The 27269-nt window shown below is 43.5% G+C and overlaps 1 protein-coding gene across 1 annotated transcript; it reads left to right on the top strand.

The window, feature by feature from the left end:
- The first annotated feature begins 601 nt into the window (after positions 1–601).
- Positions 602–27269, top strand: mxra5a (matrix-remodelling associated 5a). The gene is made up of 9 exons (XM_062560895.1): positions 602–706; positions 11536–11688; positions 14134–14318; positions 14499–14628; positions 15200–15590; positions 15935–19936; positions 20889–21807; positions 21909–22235; positions 23753–27269. The coding sequence occupies exons 1-9, from the start codon at positions 602–604 to the stop codon at positions 25341–25343; spliced, it is 7803 nt and encodes a 2600-aa protein (XP_062416879.1). The 3' UTR covers positions 25344–27269.

Here is a 27269-nt window from a genome sequence, read left to right as displayed (position 1 = left end):
TAAATCCTAAATTGTTTAAAACTCAAGGTCCTCCAGCACCATTTCTTTTGAATCCTTGTATGTATAAGAAAGGTCCTGCTTTATGAATGGTTGTCCCCTCAAGTACTTCTGAAATTTCATACGACCTATATGTTTTTAAAACATAAATCGGGAAGTATGAATTTGAGATCATTCGTTCAAGAATGCTTCGGAAGCTGAAGTTGCTGAGGTGAGTTTGTCAACATGGAAGATGGTACTTTACAGTGATTAAAGGGGTCGGGGGTTGGGCTTCACTTTGATTCCAAAGTAATTAGTTGTACCTGTCCGGACATGGTCTCTGGGGCCCTGTGGTACACGCTGTATCACTTCATCTCCTTCATTCTGGGGTTAATGTTACTACAAGTTATCTTAATTAGCTAAAGCAAAAACATACAACCTTTCACCTCCAATCAAAGACACTGATAAGGGTTATAAAGTAATTGATCAGTGGAAAGCACACCACAGTCAACTTCTTATTTGGATGGAACAGCCCCATCAGTCAATCACTAAAGCTGCTTTATGGTCTGTTTAACTCTTAATGGAGCATCAGATTTATTCACATAGAAAGGATAACGATGATCCCATGAAGGTGTTCAACAGACCCCAGGTCAGCAGAGACTTCCTCTGGAATAAGAGGAAGAGGGCCTTCAAGGAGGAGAACAAGGACAGCTGGAGGATATGGGGCGCCGTTTGTAAAATGTCGCACGTTCTAAAATCCTGCGCTGTTTAGGTACATTTAGCTTTATCGCATGGTCGCGCACTCCTCGTCTGCGCAACCGTCCGCACACCGCAGCCATTTCCATCGGATCATCGGGACCCTTCCCGATGATCCAAACTGTTTTAGGTCAAACAGGATTACTAGAAGCAGTAGTTCATCGAGTTGTGGTAAGCATGACTCAGCACCGCTGGCTCCTTTTGGCACAACATCTGGACTGACAAACCCTTGGTTTTTGTTTAAGTGAGCCCACAAAAACGTCTTTCAAAGACTGAGATTTTTCCATTTCCACCCAGTAATTCCAATGACCAGCCAGTGAGCAGATCACACGGGTACTGGTCTCTGAGTAGACTCACACACACACACACACACACACACAGCTCGTGCATGACAAACAACAGCATCGCAGTTAAACAGCTGTATGTGGTTGAGAATTTCTCTACGTCTGACCCCAAGTCCCCTGGAGACGGACACACACACACACACACACAGTCCTGCACTCTCAAGCCCGCTTGAATAGAGCTCCATCATCCAGGCGTCCCGGAACCTCTCCCATGTGTTTGGAATGTTCACCCGATGTTTGTTTTCCCAGCTCTGTTATCCCATTGATGGATTTTCATATTATCCACCCATCCCCCTCCCAGAGAAGCTACTTAGCTGTCCAGCCACGCTTGTTAGCACATTAAGACCACTTAGCCTGGTGACCCTTTGACACAGAGTTGGCGTGGCGCTTGGCAGGGGTTCGGCCGTATTGGAGACATTGTTGTTGGGGCCGGAGGGTGGAAACGCTACACAAAGACAGCTGGCTGTTCAGTCGAGAGAGACATCCGTCATCCAGATGTGTCAACGGATCAGCCGGCTTCCCGATGACAAGTCAGGGCCTCACAACGATGAGGCACACACAAAGTCCTGATTATGAAACTTACTCCCAGAGACATCAAGGGAAGAAACGCATTCCACTTGTATCTCTTCATTCACCCGATTGTGATTCATGAATAACTCAGCAACAGGGTCCAGACACACTGCTCACGTGTTATCATGGTGACATTGTTACCTCAGGCCCTGCAAACTGCTGTTCTAATGCACAGTGATCCTCTGCCTCTCATCACCCTGTCTAAGTCTCTGTCTGTGTGTGGATGTGTGTGTGTCTCTGTGTGTTTATGAATGTGTGTTTGTTGTAGTATGTTCTCTGCAGTGAGGTAAAACGACAACATGTGCATATTCATCAGTCCCAAATCCAACATGAAGTCCCTCTAATGAAGACGGAGGTGTTAATTGGTAAGCCTGTGTGTGTGAGGAACGTTCCTCCTTGAAGCAGGTGTCTTCCTCTTCCACATCTTCTTCCTGTGTGTCTCGGGTATCTCGCTGGCGCCGGCCCCGGTGATCCTCTCTCCATATGCTGGTCCAGCCCTCTCTGCTGCGCTGCTCTCAAGGCCTCCATGTGTTTCTGTTTCCACTTAACTCCCAACACTCGGAGGCCTGCTCTCCCATCTGCCTCCTTCTGAGTATCCCATCTTGTTTTTTCAATCTGCATCAGTTTGTTTGCAATTATAAATCGTGTCTCCTCTGTAATATTTCATGATTCACTTGGTAGTAGCCTGGGTTCATTTGGACTTGTCTTCCATAGGGTGCAGAGTTCACGACCTCACAAGAAGAACAGAAGCGCTTTGTGGGTGGGGTCACAATGTCCACTTTGAGTTCCCCTCAAGCAAGCTGAGGCAGCGATGCGGCCATTGTTTGCGTTGCTAGCGCCGTTAGCTGCTAGACCTTGGGTCCGCGCTCATCCCTGTGAAAGAGGCCCTCCATCACAGATATTGATTTTTTTAATTAGTACTTAAATTCAGCAGGTTTATGAAATGCAAATTAAGTACGTCAGATGATAAGGACAAAAAAAAGTCTTTGATGTTTGGCTGCCAACATAACACTGATAAATATGACACTGCAACATCATCCTTCCTTTGGCGTTGTGCTCATGTCCAATACATCATTTTTGCTTTGGTGGATTGCGGCCCTGTAGATGAATCACTGATATAAGAGACAGCCAAGCAATGCTGTACCTTCACAGTGCTAAAGACACCCAGCCCGGCATGAAGAAAGCAGTCACCTAATTAGTCTTGGGGGGGATCATGAGAGCCCTAGCAAGCTGCACTCATCCCACGAGGCCTGGGCCGAGCAGGTAGTGGTGTGGTTTTACTCGGTCTGGATTCCCTAATCTGTCTTTCCGCATTAGCCCATAGGAGAAGAAGTTTGATCACTTCAAGATGGGGCAAGGACATTTAAGGAACATCCAGTTTCGGACTCGAGTCCAGGAAAACAACGCATCTGACTTTTGATCAGGTTCCTCTCCTGTAAAAAATGGATCTCCGTCTCTTTCCAGCAACGGGATAAGAATGATACCATGGTACCTGCAACATACTTCTTGTTTTGATTTTAATTTCACACGCAAAAAAAGCTGATGCAATGATATTTCAAGCTGCATATTTAAGTGCTTTATAGATTTCTATGTACCTGGATATAAATTAATTGCATCTTCCCGGACTTTTCTGTGATCATGGTTGAAAAGTTAGATGGTTCAGACTCATGGCAATAGCAGATGAGTCAGCAGGAGTTGAGTCCTCCCGCACATTCCTGGACTAGAATGAGGAATCTTCTGAATAAGTTTGGTGTAGAGCAAAAGCCCACACTTCAGATTTTTGCACCGAAAGAAGAAGTACTCCAGAGCGGGTCGATAGTCACACTTCCTCAGCTGCTGCTATCAGTTTATTCACTTACATCGACAGCAACGTGAAAGTCCCATCATCACTTCCATTATAAGCCATTTCTGGCTGTAAAAAAGCTGATATTGGCAAAATGACACATTGACGTAACAACAAGTGGCTTTTAGCAAACCCCACCACCCTTTACTTAAGCAATAATTAAAGTGAACACAGGGTTTCAGGGTGCTCCTCGGCAACTTTAAAAACAGACAGCAGCTCTGAAACGTCTGTTATTTCGCAAACTCTGAGCTGTATGAGCTGTACCGGATCACTGGGCATTATTCCCCAGTGACGGACCTCACCACTGATGGAGACAAATGGGCCCTGGCGGAATTCCCCATCCCCAGCTGAGGAAACAGAGCGGCTGGTGGGCGCCTAGGGGAGGCAGACTCTCAGTCGAGAGGCGATTTTCCGAATGAGCAGAAGTGTGTCCGATTTGAAATCTCCCTCCCACATACCGATAGCTCCATGGAGACCGCTGAGTGCTGGTCCAGCTGCTCCGTCTCTGTGATGTAACCTCAGTTACGTTCTTTATGTGAAGCTTTCAGGTCACAAGCACAACGTCTCCATGACACGGGGAGAAAGTACTCTGAATCCTCGATGTCAGCTTGTCAAGGGCCACCAGGATGAGGTCTTCGAGCTATGATGGAGGGTCTGCGGCCATGCGGTTCAGTAACAGGCACCATTGCAACCCTGCTCTGCCATTATACCCCTGCAGAGTGTTCTCACGGTCCAGCTGCTTTCCTGTTGTCTCCGTACTGAAGATGCCAGACGAGGGAGTCATCAACAGCTGATCTGTGTTGAGAGACCTCACGGAACCACTTCAGCTGGAACCGATGGGTCCGTACTTATCATAACAGATTTACACAACTTTGGGATCATTGTTGTCCATCGTCCAAGACTGAGAATGACTGAGACGACAAGTATGCAGAGCACTCATAAAATATTAAGCAGTGGTAATTAGGCCCTCGACACGCTGCACATTGGACCATGAGCAGCATCCAGTAAGGTCCAATAAAACCCTAATAGTTCAATGTGTGCTCAACAAGGAAGCATTGTGTTACATTAAAAGGCACAATGCACAATGTGCATTCATAGAACCTCAGCCTGGGTAGATTGTGGACAGAATGACGAGACTTCAACCAACGATATATATATATATATATATATATATATATATATATATATATATATATATATATATATATATATATATATATATATATATATATATATATATATATACGCCGGTAGGGGAAGGTTTCCTCAAGATGTTAAATGTGGCCATTCCCGTCACGGCCGGTTGCTGTTACATGATAATGATGATCTTGCATGATGTAGCACCAGGTTCAGAGTAATTAAAGTAGTAAATAAAATATTATACGATGAATAAAAACGTAATAGAAATGTACAGTGTGTATATATATATAGTCATGTACTTACATTTATCTATCTATATATGTAAACTTGGGATATATTTACATTTTCAATAGTTATATTTATACATATACTTTTCTTTTTGAGTTTTCCTTGTTTTTATATTTTTGTTGATTATTTGTGGTCCAGTATGTGGACAGTAAAGAAAAGCCTGTCGCCAGGAGGTGTCTGTGGGCTCTGAGCACAGCTGCAGCCCGGCGGGAGTCAGGCTGCGAGCCAGCAGAATACTAAACTGAATGGAGGAGGTGACCTAGAAACCTGTGAGTGAGCGCAGACTGCCACAGCAACATGTGAGGGGGGGGGTGATGGTCATCTGCTGAGCTTATGTGGCCACAATCACTCTGCTTATTACAAATGTGACATGGATGCATGGGCAGCAATCAGTCACCATCTACTAAATCACTTTCTCATAAGGCAACTTTCACATAGAGTTTAGAGGAAATGAGTGAATAATGACTTCATTGATTTTTTTATATCTTACTTAATAACATCAAATATAACGGATGTGAAGATCTCTGGATGGAGACAGTGTTGGACCAGTGGAGACAATCACCGGATGGAGGAATATTCAGATGAATAATACATGGCCTTAAAGGGAGATTTTTCCATGACTTTACGCATTTCAGCAGCAGATTGCCAAAAAATCAATATATTATATTTTTCTGTAATGAACTTGGACTCCATCTGGAGGAGGAGGGGAATTTCTCTCTTTGCTCGGGAAACTTCCTGACACCATAAATCAATGATTTATCAATCATTGATTGGCTGATTAAGTTTTGTATATGCCTTTTACTGTGCAGTCCACAATCAAAATTGAGTGCTAGAGGTTGTGAAGGGAATGAAGTTCCGGTCGGCAGAAAACCTTCACACGATGGCTCAGCAAAAGAACATGGCCTATCGGTAAGGCATTCTTCAAGCACTATCCTCGCATTCTGCAGTGGCAGATAAAGGAACACAGTATGGTACGTTTGAAATGAACTTTCCATCTACAGACTTGGATGGATAGAGCAGGTCCTGTTACTTTGTTGGAGACATTTATGACCTCATGAAAGTTGAGCCCCATCATCAGTAACCTCTTCACTTTACAGTGTAGTGTTTGCCATCTACTCCATGTAGGGGGCATTGAGTGAGTTAGTAATTTAGTACATAGTGTGCGGCATAATGTACTGTTAAGTGTAAGCGGTGTGCACTGTATTATAATGTTTGCTGTATCTTTAATAGCGTGGCTATTAAAAATCTTGGGTTTGTGTAGGCTGTTGTGACGACTCTGTGGCCAATCCGTGAGCTGCACTGCTTTAACTCCACCTACCAACATCGCCTCAGCTCCATTGGAACCCGTTGCTATAAAAAGCCTTGCAAGGTCAAAACAATTTCTCGTTTTCAAAGAATCCCGTCTGGTAGAAAAAATTTCACTGCCGGAGCATGAGTGACGCGCATCAGCGCCACTGCTGTCCCCTGCTCTGTGTCAGGCCCATACATGAGGTCATAACCGTGGAGGAAGGGGGAAGCTGTGAATCAGTCCAGGTTGTGTTGCACATGCTGACACATGTTAACGCTCAAAATGATGTCCCAGGGTGAGAAAGTCATGAAGGATTTTGAGTTACTTTTTCCCCTCCTCTCCAAGGGTTGTAAAGCAACCTGTACTGACGAATGTTCAGTAAGGCCTTTTCCCCCAATTTCTGCCTCATTGCTCTGAGGCTGAACGGGCGCGGGTGCGTGAATGGATCTGGAGGGATCCTGCTCCCTTCGCGGGCAAACAGTCTGGAGGGACGGATGAAGCGCTAATCCCTTTACCTTGTGCTGCCTCGTCAGCCTCCAACACCGCTGCCCGGGACGTGTCTGAGGATTCCACCTTCTAACTTTCCAGGCATTAGGCTTCCCTTGGTGTTTACGTAATGTCCACACTGTATCCAAGAGCTCTCTGGCGCTGCTTCAGTAGGATGTTCCCCATGCAAGTTGTCATTAGATGGCAGAAGGTCGCTCTGAGAACACGTGAAAGCCATATGTCTGCGTGAGAGAGGTTTATAGAGTGTGCATGGAGAGGAATACTCGCTGAATACATCACTCTGCTCCTTTATTACTGGTTTCATTTGGCCTAGTTCATACTTAATTATTCATTCAGCCTTCAGCTAGTCATCTGCTCATGGGTCACAGTGAACCCCACATAGGAGTGATGGAGAAGGCCAAGACAGTTTCTGTGTGCGTTGCTCATTGTACTTCATTACTTGCTCTGACCAAATTGTTCCAAGCGTCGACATTGAGTCTATTGGTGCTTTGCAAAACCCAGAGGCAGAACTGAGAGTTGTTGTCAAATTGTCTGATGATCATTCTGCTCCTTTGAACGCTGATGAGACCGTTTATGTTCTGAACAAAGCACTTAGTCAATCGACGTCTACGATTTCAATAAGAAAAGTTACTCATGAGTCAATTTATTTCCACCATTAATTTGTTGTCACCGTGCAAAACTGTTTCACATCCCTGATGAAGAATAAATGGATAAGTCTGCATGAAAACACAACTACGGTCTGGCACAAAAGCCCCGTGGAAGGGTCGACAGAAACATTGTGGTCAGGGTTCTAGGCTTATGATTATGGTTGATTATGAGCTACCATTTTTTTTTAGTGCTAGTCTCGCGAGGTTCCGTTTTTATAAACACAATGGCGAGCAGGAGCGGTATTCTTCCAAGAAGACAACCATCTGAACTGTACATTCTCTCCCCTAAGACCCGTTTAAGAGAAGAACGTTGGTGGAGAAACTAGAGGTAAAACTGAATCCAGATCAGCCCGAGCTCACAATCAGACAACGGATTGGCGTGAAAGGAAAGAAGAACATGCAAAGCTTCTGTAGAGACTGCTGCATCCGGGAGCTTTAGCTCGCTAGTTAGCTACGTGCTAACGTCGTGTTTAACTTCCCATGCTCGCTTTTTAAATCTACAGCGACAGGTATGTGAGTAAGGGACATGACGAACTTGTCTGGAGAAAATAGGTAACAATAGAACACCAGGACACACAGGAGAAACACAAAATATGTATCCTTTATCATAATAAATGTATTATATGATATTCACTCTCTATTGTATATTTATAATAGTTACAATATGGTATTTGGATCATATACTGAATATTGTTTTTTAATATACTGAATTGTATGAATAAGATGTCCTTATTATGTTAAACTGTTCTAATAAATGTTAAACAACTGCAAATAATGTGTGTTTAATACCATTTTATTGCATTGAATCATACTGGGATGTTTGCTGGCCCTACGGAAAAGAATTCCACTAGGCGCCACTGCCAGTCACATGCTGGATGGGTTTCTAAATACATGAATGTGTATTGTGACTGCACTGACTGAGTTTTAATAACCTGAGCAGGAAGGTTTGAACTATTACTAAAACAAAATAAGGATTTCTATATGTTGAAAACAGCTGGAAGTCATCATTGGTAAACTAAATACAGAGTAATTACTAGATTATTGCTCAGTCATGAAAAATAAAACGACCACAGCATCAGATGAAATGATAAAAACTCCTTTTTGGTTAATTTCCTTTGATTAAAGCGGCCACTTTGCCTCTGATGAAACAGATTCACCGACAGATGTTCCTACTACAGCTTCTTTAGGGATTGGGTCTCTGGCTGAATGCGGTCCACGGCCCTCTCATCACAACCTGACGGGAGGAGTCCCTCGTTGTAAAGATGAACTCAGCTAAACTAATCGGCTTCTGACGGAAAAGCTCCAACCGCATCCTGGCACATTCCTCCAACAAAAGCACTTAAGTCGATAGTGTCTATGTTGTGTTTCCGTGGGAATGAATTCATTGTGCTTTAAAATTGAATATGTTTGTGGCACAAATCCCTGCCAACGTGTCTCTCTAGAGCAGTGGTTCTCAACTGGTGGGTCACTAGTGGGTCGCGGACCCGTTTTTAGTGGGTCGCAGGCCGTTGCATGGGAAAAAAATAAAAAATAAGATGGGGACTTTTTCTAATGCAGCGGAGTTTTTGCCGGCTCGTCCGTCCATGTTCAGTCAGCACCCCCCCGTCGACACCGCTAGCCCCCCCCCCCCCCATTGCTGCGTGATTGACGGCGGGATAATGACATAATTAAATGTTCATTTGCTGCTCTCTCCCAGAGATTGTTGTAACACAGTCATTCATGTACATTCTTGTACTTCATAAAAGCCTTTTTTGACAGACACAGGCCCTTAATGTCTGTTAATGCCTGCGCCTTGGTAAATAATAAGCACTAAATAATGTAATAGGGACCTCAGAACTCCCTGCTGCCATAAAAAGTATAATTTTTTTTACTTGAAGCACTTTAAGCGTTTTCTTTAAGCAAATTAGTATAATTAACATGTTTGGACCTTGACAGGAGCAAGGAGTCGGTGTGTGTGTGTGTGTTGCGTGTGTAGGTGTATGTGTGTGTGTCAATTGCATATCTCGAGAGCTGCTACTTCAGATCAACGTCTCACTTGTTGTATTGATGGGCCCCCCCGGGCGGTGAGTGTTGGAGTTGGTTCAATTTGGAGTGACAAGTTAAATATTGGTACATTTGAAATAAACGAGCGGCAGGGCTCTGTGGACTCCAGTCGTTTTGTTTTAATGTTATTTTTAACCTGCCGCTTGCTAAGCTTTGGCGAACGGTGTGTTTACTAGGATGATGTTTACTAACATGTGAATAGTATTCTAAGGATATCATGACAGATTTCTGAAATCATTTTAATACATTTAGAAATGAAAATCAAGTTAAAAGCTAAAAGCATCTCACCAACAAGGTTCCTGTAGTGGGGGAGAAGTCAGCTGAGGTTTTAAAAACTAAATTTATGTTTAATCACGACCTACTATATGGCTTTCCTTATTAAATATTAAGCTAAATCATCCAAATTTCCTGCAGAAAGCACACCAGGTAGCTGCTTACACATCGTGAACTTGATCCCAACCCTATTTGTTCGCTGTTATGAGGCGAAAGTGACAACAAAGGTGTTGTTGCAGTTAGATTCAGCTGTGAGGAGGTCTCTCACACATGTTTCATCCACTTCTCTCGTCTTCAGCCTCATGCTTAAGAAAATCTCAACGCTCAAGACTATCCTCTCAACTTTAAAGAGATCAGCTTTCAGCCCGCAGGCAGCTCAACAGGCCTCCTGGTTACGGTTGCTAAGGATGGATTGGACAATGGTGAGGAACATTTTGCTAAGTGCCTCTCATTTACATTCACCATTTAGCTGACACTTTTATCCAAAGCGACTTGCAATAAGTGCCTTCAATCAAGAGGGAACAGAACCGGAACAGCGAGAATCAAGGAAGTACAATTTCTTCAAGGAAGCCGAACTACTAAGTGCTATAAGTAAGTACCATGGTAAGTGCTTAATAAAGAGCTACCCAGTCCAGGTATAGTCAGTAGAGGCATTCTTTCTCCCTCAACATAAAAACTATTTCCTACGCACGTCTCTATGTGTATATTCTGTATATGCGTGTTCGTTGCAGTCCCAGTGGGGGCTGCATTCAGTCAATTATTTGGTATTAAGTGATACAATCTAGAGTTAATATGACCTACTTTTTTAAGTAATAAGTGTTGATACTTGAGTGAGTTGTTGAAAATAATAATAACTAATTTCTATATTCACCGGAGATGCTCATGTTCAATCCATTTAATCCATCCATCCATTTAGCATTCATTCCATGATTAACAGCCTCCTCCTTCTCCTAAGGCGTTACCTCCGAGGAGTTCAAGGAACAACGTTGCTTGAGTTGGATGTGTTGGCTGTAAAGACTCCGCTGTTGACCTCACGGCCCATTTGAGATGTCACACCTTTTGCTTTGTGCTTCAACACCCATCGGCCGGTGATGAGAATCGATCGGCCCACTACGGAGTCCACTGAGGGGCATTTCGCCGCTCTGACAGCTGTAACATCGTTTTCAGCAGGCAAAGTCTCCAGCTCTTCCAGTAATTCTCCTAGCCCCTCTAAAATGTCTCAACCTCCTTCAACAAGTCTCCTAGCTCCTCCAATAAGTCTCTTAACATCTCTAACATGTCTACTAGCTTGTCCCATAAGTCTCCTGGTTCCTCAAGATGCATTTCGACAGTAGGGACATACAACTGTTCACAGCAGTAAGTAATGGACTGAACCAACGTTAATACAATCCATTTTAAGAAAGCGTATAGGTATTGTTTGAAACAAAGGTTGACAGGCTTATTATTCAGTTGAGTTTTTTTTTTTTTTTAGATCTCTTGCTTTTTGTGGCGCTGTTAAGAGATGCTCAACCAAGCGCTGCGACAACTAGCAGAGCATCCGTGCTTTTCACCCAAAATGTAATGATCTCAATTTCGTCAGACACAGACTTACTTGTCCTACAATCCCTTCTTAAGCAGTTGCATTAGTGACATGTGGACTAGAGGAGCCAGGTACCCAACCGCCAATAATCAGATTAGTGGCAGGCCACTTTAACCCCTGAGTATCATCCGCCTCTAAGCTTAACATTTATGTGCAAATTGTTTGAGCGGCTGTATGAAATATTCATAGTTCACATGAAGTGATCCGTGGTGCTCAGGTGATCTCTCAACAGCAGCGGGAGAGCTTGGCCCACCCGCTTCCACCTTTGACTTTTGTCACAGGGCCAGGACTCCCTCAGCTACTGGACTGCAGCACTGGAGGAGGAAGGAGGCTCAGGGGTCCAGAGCCAACATCACAGCTGGTGTTTCAAGAGGGACGAGCAGAATATCAACTTTATCGCCAAAACCTTCAAGAGCATTGTATCACAACAGCATGTAAAGTCCTCTTAGCTAAGCTTTGGGATCAGATAGCGGATATCATACTGTAGCACTGAAATTGTAATTATAATGGCTCTTATCTATAGCAAGTTGTAAATCAGCTTATTTGATGAAATTGCACTTTGTTTCTTTTTCTTTTGAATTTGTATCCCTATGGAAATGCACTTATTGTAAGTAGCTTTGGATAAAAGCGTCAACTAAATGGCAGTTAATGTAATATCAGAGCAATATTCAGGGTTCTGTCACACACTTCCCCTCAGGCCGCCCTGCTTGATTTTGATGTGTGGCTCATTGTTCTTATGCCAATGTGCATGCTTTTTTTCCACTGGATGTGTGTCTAGCCTGCCTGCTGTGAGTTTGTGAGTCAGTGTTAATGAAAGGGCTTTGAAGTTACCCCCCCCGCCCCCGAAACACACACCCGTCCTCACAGTCCGAGACGGAGAGAAGGGCAAACAGCAGTTTAACACCCTTCAGGCTGACATGACAGTTTACAAGTGATATGTGGCACAGTTCTACAGAGGAGAAGAAGATATTACCAGTGGCGGCTGCTCCATAGAGGGCAATGGGGCCCTGAGCCAAATTAGCCCTATTTGTGTTTTTGAATTATGGAATATACCTTTGTTATTATGTGACTGTTTTTTCTTTATTTTGGTCATGGGTGGACAGCTATGCCATCTCCATGACAAGCTAATTCTACCTGCCAATGAGGGCTGTGAGACATAACGGGAAGCCGCAATAAAAACAAATTAGACAACGTGATGATTATTTTGTCCCTTTATAAGATCTGTTGGTGGTTACGGCAAACATGTTGTGAGGTGCAGGTCATAACATTTCTTTAGGTCAGGTAAACCTCACCTCATAGGAGACTATGAGGTGTAATTATAAAAAAACAAGGGCCCTTTATTAATACATTTCCTTTTTCCTTTGGCCATGTTTATAGGCCTCCCTTTACAGGTTCAATTCAATTCATTTTATTTTGTATAGCCCAAAATCGCAAATTACTAATTTGCCTCAAAGGGCTTTACAGTCTGTACACATGAAACATCCTCTGTCCCAAAATCCTCACATCGGCACAGGAAAAACTCCCCAAAATATGAAAAAACCCTTCAATGGGGAAAAAAGGGAAGAAACCTCAACAACGTCAGAGGAGGGATCCCTCTCCCGGGATGGACAGACTGCAATGGATGTCATGTGTACAGAATCAACAATGTAAAAGATGTACAATACATTAAATTCCTCTAACAGAGATGATACAAGTAATTGCAAGTAGCAGAACAGGTGTACGGCAGGACCACTGCAGGGATTACCACCATCAGATAGAACCACCATCCACAGAGGCTTCTGTGGGGAGGGAGAGCAGAAAGATGTTGGTTTGTGATGACAGTAATATGAATCATATTTAAAGTAATGATGATGGCAGCAGCAGGTGTCAGCAGAGCCATGCCAGGAGTAAGGTGAGGCCTCTAGTTCAGGTGGTCGTCACTGGTCTGTCTGATGCCACTTCTAGTTTGTTCCAGATCCCCTGCTTCAGCTACCAAACGGTCAGCGTTTGACATCAATCTAATTTCTCATTGCTTCAACGTGACCCATCCAACATGTCACAGCCCTGCTAACCATGTCCTCCTCACTCTCAGCAGCTTGAGACTGTGTGTGGCTGTATTACAGTATCATATAACTCTTTCAGACTTTCTCCAACTTTTTCGGTCCTCCCGAAAAAACTTGAGGCTCCTCCTGTTGCGTCTCCGCCGTGCGCGCCGGACACGCTCCTTCACTCATTCTTCACTGCAGCCCCACAGAGCAGGACAGAAACACCCCTCCTCCTCCCACACGAAAGTCTGTGTTCAGCGGCTTTCCACCGTTTGCTACACAAACTTTATCTACAGCCTCTTGGAGCTTTCCGTTTGAGTTTATTGAATTCGACTGTGCGGTTTCTGGACTCCGACACGTTGAAATGGAATATGAGGAGCACCCTAGAGAGAGGCTATCAAGATTTTGAGGTAAAAGCATGTATATTTCTATGATTTGAGCTGAAGTTATCAAATATTTAGGGAGTACTTTGGCTGAAAGCTGCGCGTCAGCAGTGTGTTGGTTGGTCTAATCGTGCGGTGATGGAGGCGGCCAGTCTCCAAAGAAGAGCCGAACTCCGACCACAGCGGCAGTTCGATTAACCGTCCGACGGATGATGGGATTGTGTAATCCTGATTCCATTTTTACTCGTGAATTTGAACCAACTTTTGCATTTTATGTTGCCTTTTTCACAAGTATTTTTAAAACGCAAAAATAATAATAAAACGTCTAAAAACAACAACAATTAATTACTTATACTAATAGTATAACTAATACTATGATAAATACGATAGAAATAGCATGTAGCATGTGTTAAAACCCCAATTCTTTTTACTGCAGTTATTCCTTGGGTAGCTGCTCCTCCCTTGAATAAAGATGAATCCTCCTGCTATGTTCGCCCTCCACTCTGTGCTGGTGCTGATGATCTTGCCCCCCGTTGCCTCGGTCCACTGCCCCCGACCCTGCTCCTGCCCCCAGCCCTCTGAGCTCCACTGCACCTTCCGCTCCCTCATCACCATCCCAACTGCTGTGTCCAGAGACGTGGAGCGCATGAACCTGGGGTCAGTCCATCCTGCATCCTCAGCCTCACTTGGCTGACCCCCAGTGTTTGGACTACACACTTAATGAACTATGAGATAGGGGCTTTAACGTCAGGGCATGGCAGTATCCAAGCTCATGTATTGTTTTTCATGAATGTGTTCCGTGTTGATTTTGCCACCTTCTCCGTTTTGCTGTTTCAGGTTCAACAGTATCAATAAGATTACAGACAAGTCGCTGGCTGGTCTGAGAAAGCTGGAGCTTCTGATGGTGCATGGGAACGACATCCACAGTCTCCCTCACGGAGTGTTCAAGGATCTTACTTCACTGCAGGTAGACCGACTGAGAACCCAATAAGAAGATCACTTGGGAAGAAAAAATGAATAAATGAACCGAAGTGATTATTGTAACTAATTATTTTGGGCCTAACAAATTGGTTTATGTGTCCCTAAACCTCCAAAAGACCAGCATCATGACTTCATAGCCATGTTTCCAGTGCATGGTACCAGGCCCTTTTCTCTAAGTCGGATTTCCTTTCCAGAAAGTTTCCCACGAAGCAGTGTATGACGAAGTGTATGATTTAGTACACATAGTTCATGTTGTGGAGTACGAATAGGAGCAGTAGGGTGTTGTGTACATCATAATGTACGGTTTTTGTACGGTGTAGAGTGCGGTGTTGTATACACGGCGTAGTATGTGGTGTTGTGCACTTTAAATTACTGTATGGTGTACAGCGTAGTGTGAGGTGTTTTGTACGGTGTATTGCAGGGCTTAGTGAACAGGATATCCTGTTGCTATTTGTAATTCTCTCCGACCAATCAGTCTGCAGTGTTTCAACACCGCCTCCTTCTATCGGGTCACATAGAACCTTCCTTCCTTTCTCCTTGTTGTTTCTTTGATTTAGATGTTGAAGATGAGCTACAACAAATTGAAGGAGATCAACAGAAACACCCTTCAGGGTCTTTGGGCCTTGGCCAGGTTGCACCTGGACCACAACCGACTGGAGTTCATCCACCCAGACGCCTTCCAGGGCCTCACCTCCCTGCGGCTCCTACAGCTGGAAGGCAACCAGCTTCAGCAGCTGCACCCAGCCACCTTCACCACCTTCACCCTTATGGGCCACTTTCACTTCTCCACTCTGAGGCACCTTTATCTGTCGGACAACAGGCTGACATCGTTGCCCTCTGCGCTAGTGGCAACCATGCAACAGCTGGAGAACCTGTACCTCCATGGGAACCCGTGGATATGTGACTGCAACATGAGGTGGCTCCATGACTGGGATAAAACATCCCCAGGTCAGACTGTTCATTTCAAGTTCAACGTTAATGTTTTATTTACTTCAGTTCAGTTCAGTTTTTTCAGTAAAGCAGCCTAAGTTGACCAACATTCAACACAATATTTCTGATAACTGCCTCCTAAACTACTTTAATTATCAGGTCCGGAATAAAAGCAGTTTATTCACCTTGATCACTTCCCTGATTATGTCAGACTACTTTTTGTTAGTCTTTCATCTTTATTGTTGAGCCGTATAAAACTTACATACATTTTCTCAATGTTTTATAGATTGGAAACTATAACGATTTTAATCTAAGAATATTTTATGGTCTTATTTGACAGCTTTGTGCTTTTTTGTTTCCAGGTGTCTTGAAATGTAAAAAGGACAGGGCCCTTCCAGGTGGCCAGCTGTGTCCTATGTGCTCCTCCCCCAGGCACCTTCAGAGGAAAGAGCTTCAGCCATTGGAAAAACTTGTCTGTAGTGGCCCTGTCATCCATTCTCCTCATAGGACCTCGCCACCTGAGGACGTAGAAAGTGAGGTCATGACCATGGAGGACTTCAGGGAACCGTTTGGGAACGTCTCCCTGGGCCTGTCAGACGAACATGGGAATGAGGTGGATCTGGAGTGTGGTATTGGTGAGCCGAAGGTTCTTACCAATCTCAACTGGGAGCAGTTCAACCACCTCCAGCTGTCATCCAACATAACTGTATCTGTGGATCTTGAGTGCCCTGTTGATAGAGACAAATATGAGCAATTGTGGAGGCTTATTGCATACTACAGTAGTGTGCCAGCCCACCTACAACGAGGTATTATGCTCAGAGATGAGCCTCATCCAATCCATGTGTACAGACAGGACTATGAGAAGGATGCCCAGTACTACACTGGTGTTAAAGTAAATATGATGGCCCAGCCGGCATGGCTGATGCAGACATCTGCAAACCTTCAGCTGAACAGACTTCAGTCATCAGCCAAGATGGTCAAATTGATCCTGAGCACGGACTTCTCAGAGACAATTGAGACAGAGCTTGTGCGGAGACAGAAGAGGACATGGGTCATGATAAATACGACTACCACAGTGTTCAGCGCTATCCTTGGAAATCCGAGTGAAATGTACTGCAACGTGCACAGTTCTGGCCAACCCGTCCTCCACTGGATTCTGCCAGATGGCTCGAAGGTGGAGGAATCATCAAGCACTCCAGACAAAAGGGTTACTCTGTCCAGGGATGGCAGGCTACTCATTAAAGCTGTCATTCATGCAGACACTGGAATTTACTATTGTACTGCCAGGGTCCATGGAGACCTTGCTGTCATGCCATTCTATCTGACAGTGCAGGAATCTTCTAGCCCTCCCCCAGGGGAGGACGCCTTAGTTACTCCTATCGAGGGATTTACAGGTGATACCATTTCTCTACCTTGCACGGCATCTGGTTCTCCTGATGCTGAAATTAACTGGATTCTACCAAACAGCAACATTCTTAGTTTCCAGGCTAACTCCTCCAGAGCTGTGATTTATTCCAATGGCACTCTACATATCTCACAAACCCAGCTATTGGACAGTGGTTATTATAAATGCATTGCCATTAATCAACACGGTGTGGATACACTGGCTACTAAGATCACCTTTGTCCGGCGCAAAGGGCTCATAAGGCCTATTAGGAAGTTTCCAATAAGACCCCAGTCAGTGTCGGGAGTGAACACTCAGATTAAAGTTCCCACAGAGGATTCAGAGGATGGATCAGGGGACGTTGAGATTACTCAGGTGGGGGGTCCAATGAGCCGCTTGGATGCTTTAAGCAAGAGAATGCCGGTAGGTTTTTCCCCTGGCAGGAGGGCCGTCCATCCATTGAGGAAAACGTGGCATAGGCCACCGGTGCTTCGAAAACCAACAGGATCACAAGTTGAAGACAGGAAGAACACAGGTGAGGGCAGGAGGAAGACTAATATGTCAAAGAGCAAGATAGACCCAGAGAAATGGGCTGATATTTTGGCTAAGATTAGGGATCGAAGTGTTCAGAATATGGGAACAGCAGTTCAGAATACAACAGAGACGAAACAGACAGAAAAGGCAACACAGTCAAATGTTACTATTGAAGGATCTTCAGAGCGCACGACTGTGCGGGGCCAGGATTACTTTACTACGCCCTTCAGTCCAACACAATATCAAAACAGGAAAATAGATGAACATAATAGAGAAGGTCAAGGCAAATATGTGATATCTAACAGCTACACCACACGGGATATGATATCAAACAGTCAGTACACACACAGCACACAGGATGCAGTTGAGCCACACACAGCACAGACTCCATACAGTGTACAGCTTACAGCCCAAGATACAAGTTTGGTTGGACACACAACTTCAAACAGTGTATTTTTCCTCCCACAGCAGACCACATCTGTTTCCCTACACAATGTCACTTTCTGGCAGGGCAACACAAACATTGCAAGCAGCAGCAGTACATTTTCTCTAAGAGAAACCCAAAGCACAAATACAGATGTTGTTGGATTCAAAACAGCTGATGCATCCAAGGGATTGGAGAAGAGTGAGAATATGGGCCGACCGAATGTTGATACCAGCTCTATTAATGATAAAGAACTATCTGCAAGAGGAAGTGAAGTTATCCCTTCAGTCAACCCAAATGAATCAGAAACAAGCCAAGATGAAAGTGGAAAATATTTGACTGTGGCTGCCACAACAACACAGTCGCATGCTTCTGCAAAGGATCGAACATTTGATGATTTTCAATCTCAAGCAATGCTCACGCAAGTATCTCCAACAACTACAGTGCCACCCACCCATAGAAGAAGGGGAGGGTCTGAAAGACAATTCCCTCCACGCATACGAAAGCCTAGCTCCAGTAGAAGGAATGGGGGTCGTCGGAGAAAGCCCAACAAAATGAAACAAAAGCTGATTGAACCGACCCAGTTTATTATTACCACACCTACAAACCCTTCCCTAGCAACAGTCAGGGCCACTGCCTCCACAAGGCTAAAAATAGACCCTTTAGAAGTTAAAACAGCCAATTTCAATAGCACTCTTCCATTCAGTGGCAGCCAAGCAGCGTCATCAGGCACACTGAGTCATGAAGAAAGCACAGTCTTAGGGCATGACAACCAGGCAGCAGTAAAACTCTCCCCCCTACCAGCTTCTCCCTCTGAAACAAATGACAGCCATCAGCCCCGAGCCAAACCCCTATTAAAAAGCACATCAGCAGCACCATCGTTTCCAACCGCCTCTCCAGAACTGGGTCACGCACAGACAAGTTCTCAAACTACCCTGAGAATCACAGAAAGGGCCTCTCCTCCAGAGCTCTTGAATATGTCCACAGCAGACACTCAGCAGAGGTTCACAGGCAGCCCTATTCCACCTGTTAAACCCTCAGAGGAGACACAACATGCCAGCAATACAGGACACCTTGGACCTGTGCCAGACTCTGGGGATTTTCACACTCCAACACAAGTGTTAACAGATGTCGGGCAGAATGATTCAGACTATCAATACACGCCCACGGAAAAAGGTGAAAGAATGCTTTTGAAAGAGACTGACATTAATGTTTCCATGCTGCCTCCCCCATTTGCCTCAGCTGCTTCATTGATGGAGTATGAAATCAAGACAACCTCAGGAAACACTCCAAGTGGTTTGATTACGACACTGAGCGTGCCTCTTGAAGGTCAAACGGACACAGAAGAGATTACAACAAAGAAACCTTCCCTACCCCAAATAGCTCATTATAATATGAGTACAATGAAAGCCACTAGCAGCAAGTCAGTAGATCATCTTAACAATGCGGCAAACACAGGAAATAACTCTTTAACAAGTATCGTCATAACAACAACTGTCTCTGCAACATCATCAAGGCTTAATGCTGTAATCCCATCTCAAGTGGCTCTTGATGTCACACTGGCCAATAGATTTTCCACAGAAACCAAAAGAGGGCCTTCATTTAGGGCCACCACTAAGGAACCTCCCACTGTCAACATCACACCAGATAACCACGGCCAAGAACAACAAACCCAACCCATCATCCCATCGGAGCCCACGAGAACATCAGACTTTGGTCCTGAAACTTGGTCAACTGACCAGAAGCTGGCACTGTTTACGACCACAAATCCAACGTCACCGAGACTAAACCTCACACTTGCACCAACAACAGATCCTCTCAGAGAAGGACTTCCAAAAACCACTCAGGATGTGTCCAAAGAGCAACAGCTACCTGGAACCGGATTTATTCCGGGAGGCAAACCAAAAATAACTAAGAGCAATTCCCAGACTTTCACAGTGGACGCTGAAGCAGATGCTCAGGTTCCCTGCAGGGCCGAGGGGGAGCCGATGCCTTTTCTGTCGTGGACCAAAGTGGCCAGTGGTAAGTACGAGTCAACATACAGGTAGTCAGGCTAGTTACTTCCTTACTTCTACACTATGGGGGAGATGGAAAAGAAAGATTAAATCAGTGTGATGACATAGTCTGTAAGAGCTTCAGTTTCCAATAAGCACTAGGAACTGTTAATTATTAATATAAATCATATTCATTATTATTGGTAGTAATAAAAAAAAATGTAAAGGTAAAAAGTAAAAAAGGGATCTATTACCAGAATGTTGATATTGCTTAAAACTGAAGACTCCAAATTATGTTCAGTCTTTTTTAGAGGACTAAATAGGGATATTTCTTTAGACTGGAATTGTAGAAACACTGCAAAATATAGGATTCATTAAAATACTTTGTTAAGGTTAGAGAAATATCATGTTTATCATTTGAAAAAATATCTTTCCACCCTGACACGGGATATATAATAATAATAATACATTTTATTTATATAGTGCTTTTCAAAATGACGCTTTACATGGTTAAAATAAACATAAAGCAAAGACATCAATATACATAATATAGTGTGATTGTCCAGTAAACATCATTTAAAGAAGAATAGTTTATTTTAGTTCAATTCGGTCACAATTTGATTGCACCTTGGAAAAAATATCTTTTCAGTAGTAAAGTCGAGAGTACACTCGCCAATAAAGAATACATGTAATGTGTATTTATTATGATGATTGAAGTCTTTCTACCACTCAAAATTGAGTAACAAGATTCATAGCGCACAAATGTATGGTCTTTTTGCACACCCTGCAAATGTTAAAGTCATTACATATACAGCACAGTTCATTTGCTATCAGGCTTGTATATGCCTTTGTGCAGTGATTTTACTGTATATACATTTTTTTCTACATTGAATATTTCTTCACCTGAAATTCTCAATATGAGAATGAGACAATGTCCTTTTCCTTTGTCCTTTTCAATTTCTGTCCTTCCATCAATGCAGGGGCAAGGATTGCTCAGAACACCAGGGTCCAGAGGTTTGAGGTACATCCAAATGGTACATTGATCATCAGAAACACGCAGCCCTTGGACGGGGGCCAGTACCTTTGTACTGTCCAGAACCAGTACGGCACAGACAATTTGGTGGTCACCCTTGTGGTTCTTTCTCGTCATCCGCGCGTCCTCCAGCCTCGGCACAAAGACATCCATGTGCACCTTGGTGACAAAGTCAACTTGGAGTGTAAAGTGGAAGGACATCCTCCACCTCAAATCACATGGGTGCTCCCTAACCATGTCCACATAGCTGCTCCCCCACTTGGAGTTGCCCCTCAGCAGCATGTGGCCGTGTTTAGTAACGGAACACTCCAGATCAGCCAGGTCACTAACGCAGACGGAGGGATTTACAAGTGCATTGGCAGCAGCGCAGCTGGGGCCGACTCGGTCTCGGTGCGCCTTTACGTGTCAGTGTTGCCGCCTGTGATTCAGCAGGCCCAGTATGAGAACACCACCCTACCAGAGGGCAGCTCCGCTTACATCCACTGCACTGCCACAGGGGCCCCTCAGCCAGTCATCAGCTGGATCACACCAGATGGTGTGCATCTCACTGCTCCTCAGTCTGTTATTGGACGCAGCCTATTAGTGTATCCCAACGGTACCCTGTTCATACAGAGATTGGGCCAGAGAAATGCTGGGAGATATACGTGTTCTGTCACTAACGCAGTGGCATCCAGCACAAGAACGGTAATCTTAAGCACAAGGACAAATCCAAACTATGCCAAGGCCAGTATCACCTTGTCGTCCCCCCAGAGAACAGATGTGATCTACGGGGGGAGGCTGCTGCTCGACTGTGTTGCAACCGGAGGGCCGGAGCCCCGAATAATCTGGAGGACACCATACAAGAAGCTGGTGGATGCTCAGTACAGGTAACAAATGTAGATGCAAATTGTCCTAAAAAAATTAAATGTTTAAACAAACCTCTACATTTCATTTCATCTGAATAATATTGTTTCTATTATGTTTGCAGTTTTGACCCCAGGATCAAAGTGTTCCCCAATGGCACCATTACTGTTCATTCTGTGACTGACAAGGACAGTGGTGACTACCTGTGTGTGGCACGTAACAAGATGGGAGATGACTATGTTCTTCTGCGGGTCAACGTGCTGACCAGACCGGCCAAGATTGAGCAGAAGCCGCTGAGATCTGATCAGGAGGTGGTGTATGGTGGGGACCTAAAGGTGGACTGTGTAGCATCTGGTCTCCCCTACCCAGAGATCAGCTGGGCACTGCCGGACGGCAGCATGGTCAACCCGCTGAAACAAAGAGAGAGTGTCAGTGGAGGACGCAGTCGCCGGTATGACCCACAATGTTTTAGAATTGGGATAATTCGTGAATAAATGGTAAATAGACTGTATAGCTTTTTTCTGGTCTTACAACCACTCAAAGCGCTTTAACACTACATGACATCATTTACCCATTCATAACTATTCATAGACTGATCACAGAAGCTACCATACACAGTGGCACCTGTCCATCAGTAACTAACATTCACACACTGTAGTTACAGCTACAGGAGCAATATTAAGTTAAGTGTCTTGCCCAACGACACATCGACATGCGTGTTAGCCAGACCTGGGATACCCTCTGATTGGAGGATGACTGTGCTCCCCCCTCACCCACTTTCACTTCTAAAAACTGTGAACTTTAGACTATAATCCAACTGTAGCAATTAACATGTAATGCAATGTAGATCCAACTAAATAATTTAACTTAACCCGATATCTCAAATCTCTTCAAGGGTCTTCAACTATCTGTTGACCACATTAAACCTTAAACTCTTTGAACCTAGACTTTGGGTTGGGAAACATTTTGTTGGGGATATAAATTTAAAAAACCTCTAGAAGCGTAGCAGAGTAAGTTCCCTCTGCATGAAAAGAAATACATTTTATAGAAGTAGTGTGTAGAATAACATCTATTGGGGCAACTGGTAATATTGGGTCGTCAAAATATCAGAGTCCTGCTGGCAAGTGGCGCCTTGCATGGTAGCTTCTGTTGTCAGTGTATTAATGTGTGCTAATGAATGATGAAATGTAGTGTTAAAGTGCTTTGAGACGTCGGAAGTCCACAAAAGTGGTACAAGTACAGTCCGTTTACCTACAAAAAGAATAAATATAACAGTAAAGCATTGTAAATCAAAAATGTTGGGTTTTGCATTTACAAATAACGTTTACAAACACGTTTTTTGTAACCCACATTTAAAGAGGACCCATTTACTGAACCTTTTCAGGAGGACTGGTCTGCATGCAATTAATCAATTAATACATGAATGAATATACATAATGTCAATATAACTAATTAGGGGGTATTCCCTGACTTTTCTTCTGTCGTAGCTCACCACCCTCAAAATCAATGACTCTTTACACTTCCAAAGGAAATTACTTTGAGAACCAGTTTTGGTACCATGCAAACACTCATTTGTGTTTCAGCTGCATTAATTGTGTCTGGCCATGACACAGTAAATACTTTTTACTGGATGGAACAGAAAAACATTTGTTACTGACACAGAAAAGGGCATTCAAGATATTCAAGTATTCATATCTTCTATCTCAAAAAATACATTCAGATTCTACGTTTGTGATACACCATGCAAAGTACTTCACTACCAGCTTTCATGTGGATGTGGATATACAGTTTCTGAGAAAGTAATTACAAGAAATGTAATCATGTGATCTGTGGAATCCAAGATCATACTTTAAAGAGGCTGTATGTGAAAATGTTTCCTACTTCATGAATATTTTAGTTAAATTACATCAATTCATTCAACTCTCAACTGATATTACAGTGGTCACTCCTTTTTTCTCTGCACTATAGGTATGTGGTGTTTGACAATGGAACGCTGTACTTCAACCATGTTGGCATGCCAGAAGAAGGTGATTACACCTGCTACGCCGAGAACCAACTTGGCAAGGATGAGATGAAAGTTAGAGTCAAAGTCAAGGCTGCAACTACCCCGCCACAAATCCAGGATAAAGACGAAAAGTTGATTCAAGTTTTCTATGGTGAGACCGTCACACTGAGATGCAATGCCAAAGGGGAACCAATGCCGATCATCACATGGATATCCCCTACAAACAGAGTGATCTCCTCTGCATTAGACAAATACCAGGTCCTGGATGATGGGACTTTGGTGGTTCAAAAGGTCCAGCGTTTTGATGGAGGGAACTACACCTGCCTGTCCAGGAACAATGCAGGACAAGACCATAAAGTTATTAGACTCAACGTGCTAGTAATATCTCCAACAATCAACAGCATGAAAGGAACTGTCAATTCCGTCAAGGTGGCTGCAGTCCAGGATCAGCGGAAGCTGTTGGATTGTGTGGCAAAGGGAACTCCTACCCCTCGCATCATGTGGGTACTACCAGGAAATGTGATCCTACCTGCACCATACTACAGCAACAGAATGAAGGTGCATCAAAATGGTACCTTGGAGATTCGGTCAGCTAAGAGGACGGACTCGGGGCAGCTGGCTTGTATCGCTCGTAATGAGGGAGGAGAGGTAAAGCTGGTGGTCAACTTGGATGTAGAAGCAGTTGTTGAGAGTCCACAAATTAGAGGCTCACAGTCAGATAGCCTATCACTGACTGTGGGGAATACAATGACTTTGAATTGCTCTTTTGAGGGCTCATCACTCTCTCATCTGACTTGGATCTTGCCCGGTGGCACACCATTGCATAGCGGTGCTCGATTCGCTAAGTTTTTCCACAAGCCCGATGGCTCTTTGATCATCAGCAACCCGTCTATTGCTGAAACTGGTATGTATCGATGTCTGGGACAAAATTCTCGAGGGCTTGTGGAGCGTACAATCACTTTGTCCCGAGGGAGGAAGCCAGAGATCAGCAACAGATATAACTCTCCTTTAAGCGTTGTTAACGGAGAAAGACTTTTGCTTCATTGTATTACCAGCAGCGATCCTCTCAGACTAACATGGACCATACCCAGTGGGGTGGTCCTCAACAGGCCACAGAGAGCTGGACGATATGCTGTACTCCCTAATGGGACACTTGCTATCCAGCAAGTATCAGTTCATGATAGGGGTTCCTATATGTGCAGAGCGACAAACGAGTATGGCAACTCTCAGCTTTCTGCATCAGTAATCGTGATTGCATACCCAGCTAGAATTACTAGCGGCCCTCCCGCTGTGACCTATGCTAAACTTGGAGTTGCTGTCCAGTTAAACTGCATAGCAACTGGGATCCCATCAGTGGAGGTAGCATGGGAAACACCAAATAAAACCCGCTTGGCTGTCAGTGCGCAGCCCCGCCTTTTTGGGAACAAGTACCTTCATCCACAAGGTTCCCTCATCATCCAGAACCCGACACAAAGAGATGCCGGCGTCTATCGATGCACCGCTCGGAATGCCATAGGCATAGACTCTAAAGCCACCATTCTCCAAGTGTATTGAAGAATGTCCCTTAAAATTGGTCCTTTGCCCTACTGTATGCCCATGCAACTGCCCAGGTAAAAAAATGTATCAATAATAATGTTGTAAAAACTGCTGTCACAATTATGAAATATTGAGATTGATTTAAAGCCGCAGGACTGTTTAGAGGCAAAAGGTATTTTGCCACTCCACTGCTTACCCGTTACATCATTTTCTAGAAAATTATACAGGGCCTTCCATTTTGAGCAACGCTTGCTTAATTAAGAAATGCCAATCAGGTAGGGTAACAGACTATAATGTTTTTGCATTGCATAATCTTTACAGTGCTCATTGCTCATGGACAGTGGGTGTCATTTATTTTGGATACCAGTGGTTGTGCTTTGCATTATTTTGTGCAGTGTATTTTACATTACCAAAGGATTTATATTCTAGTAATAATTAATAACTGTAAAATCTTCGTACCTCATCCTATAAAAGAATGGCACAAACAAGTAGCCACCTGCTTAGTTCTAGGTAAGCCAAACACCATAATAATTCCAAAACGAAATGAAATACGTTGACACATTTCCAAACATCAATATTTTTCAAATCACTCAAATAAATGGGAAAAGCAGTAAAACGCAAGCGTCTCTATTTTCCTACCAGAGAAGGTAAAAAGAATATCAACAATAACGTGAAGACTACTGCTCTTCTGTCTACAGTAGTACTACAACTACTCTATGTTATTATAAAATGCATGATAATTGAGATAAGAGTTGCTGAACTTATTGATATATATAAAAATATATAACTTGTTTTCAAACATGGAAATATGGTTTAACTATCACTATCACTTATCACAGAATGTATTGTAGGTATGCATAATGTTGCTAATACATATTTTCCCTCCAAAAACATCATAAATGTCCATCTGAAGTTGTTTCTGGGTTTCCATAACTGCACATATTGCAATAACTGATTGTCTTTTGCTGTTGTCAGCAGTATGCACCTTTGTAAAAAATGCTGATCAAGGTTCTAAGTCATAATTTGTAAATTATTTGTTTCTGACAGACTGTGGTGCGTAGCTATTTTCCTAAATGTTAATATCCTTTTTTTACAAAGCTCAGAGTCAAAAACAAAAATGTTTTATTGCTGAATAAGGGAAAGCAAAACATTGGAAAATGATGACTCAATAATGTTTGCCACTGCATGCATAACTGAGAATAATTTTGGAAACCGGTGAATGCACAATTAAAGTTTCACGAAACATACAGGAATGTATAACTTTATATCATTTTTCTTAATGAAATTATTCAAAAGTGGAATGTGATTTTGTTCAGCTGTCCTTAGAAAGCAAAGCACGTATAAATCTGAGAGAATACAGATTTAGCAAGCTGGATGAAATAACTAGGTCACCATTATTCTTGAAGACTCTCCTTGCAATAATCCCTGAGGGAATACAGCTGCAGTCTCATCTTCCAGAAAGAAAAACATCTGGAACTAAGAGGAAATCCCCCCATTAGTTCAGCAGATTTGGCTGAAAGAGTCACACTTTGAGAAATTTCCATGGTGGAAGCAATAAATTGCATTTACTCTTTTTTTATTGTAAAAATGTTGGGTTTTCTGAATTTTGAGTAACGCTTACTATTGTTAATTTTACTTTTATGAAATACTTTTTGTCCTAAGTAGTATACTTTGCTGTGTTTCAAGTCCCTTTCTTTATGAGTAAAACAAAGATTGTGAGAATGGGACTAAAGAAAGAAGATAAATTAGCAGCAGAGGTTGCTGGTTGCTGTCTGCGGCTGGACCGACGGCACCGCTCCAGAGCAAAGTCTCCCAGCAAAAGAAAGCGTGTGCACCCTAATCGGTTGGGTTAGAGATGCACCATTCAGCAAACTAAGCCATCAAATCGAACAAACCCAACTTGTTCATGCTGGGTCTGACGTCGTGGACTGAATAAACGAAAGG

This window comes from Pungitius pungitius, chromosome 3, assembly GCF_949316345.1.
Source record: "Pungitius pungitius chromosome 3, fPunPun2.1, whole genome shotgun sequence".
Taxonomy (NCBI): domain Eukaryota; kingdom Metazoa; phylum Chordata; class Actinopteri; order Perciformes; family Gasterosteidae; genus Pungitius; species Pungitius pungitius.
Note: the sequence above shows the minus strand (reverse complement) of the source record. Positions and strands in the feature narration are given on the sequence as shown.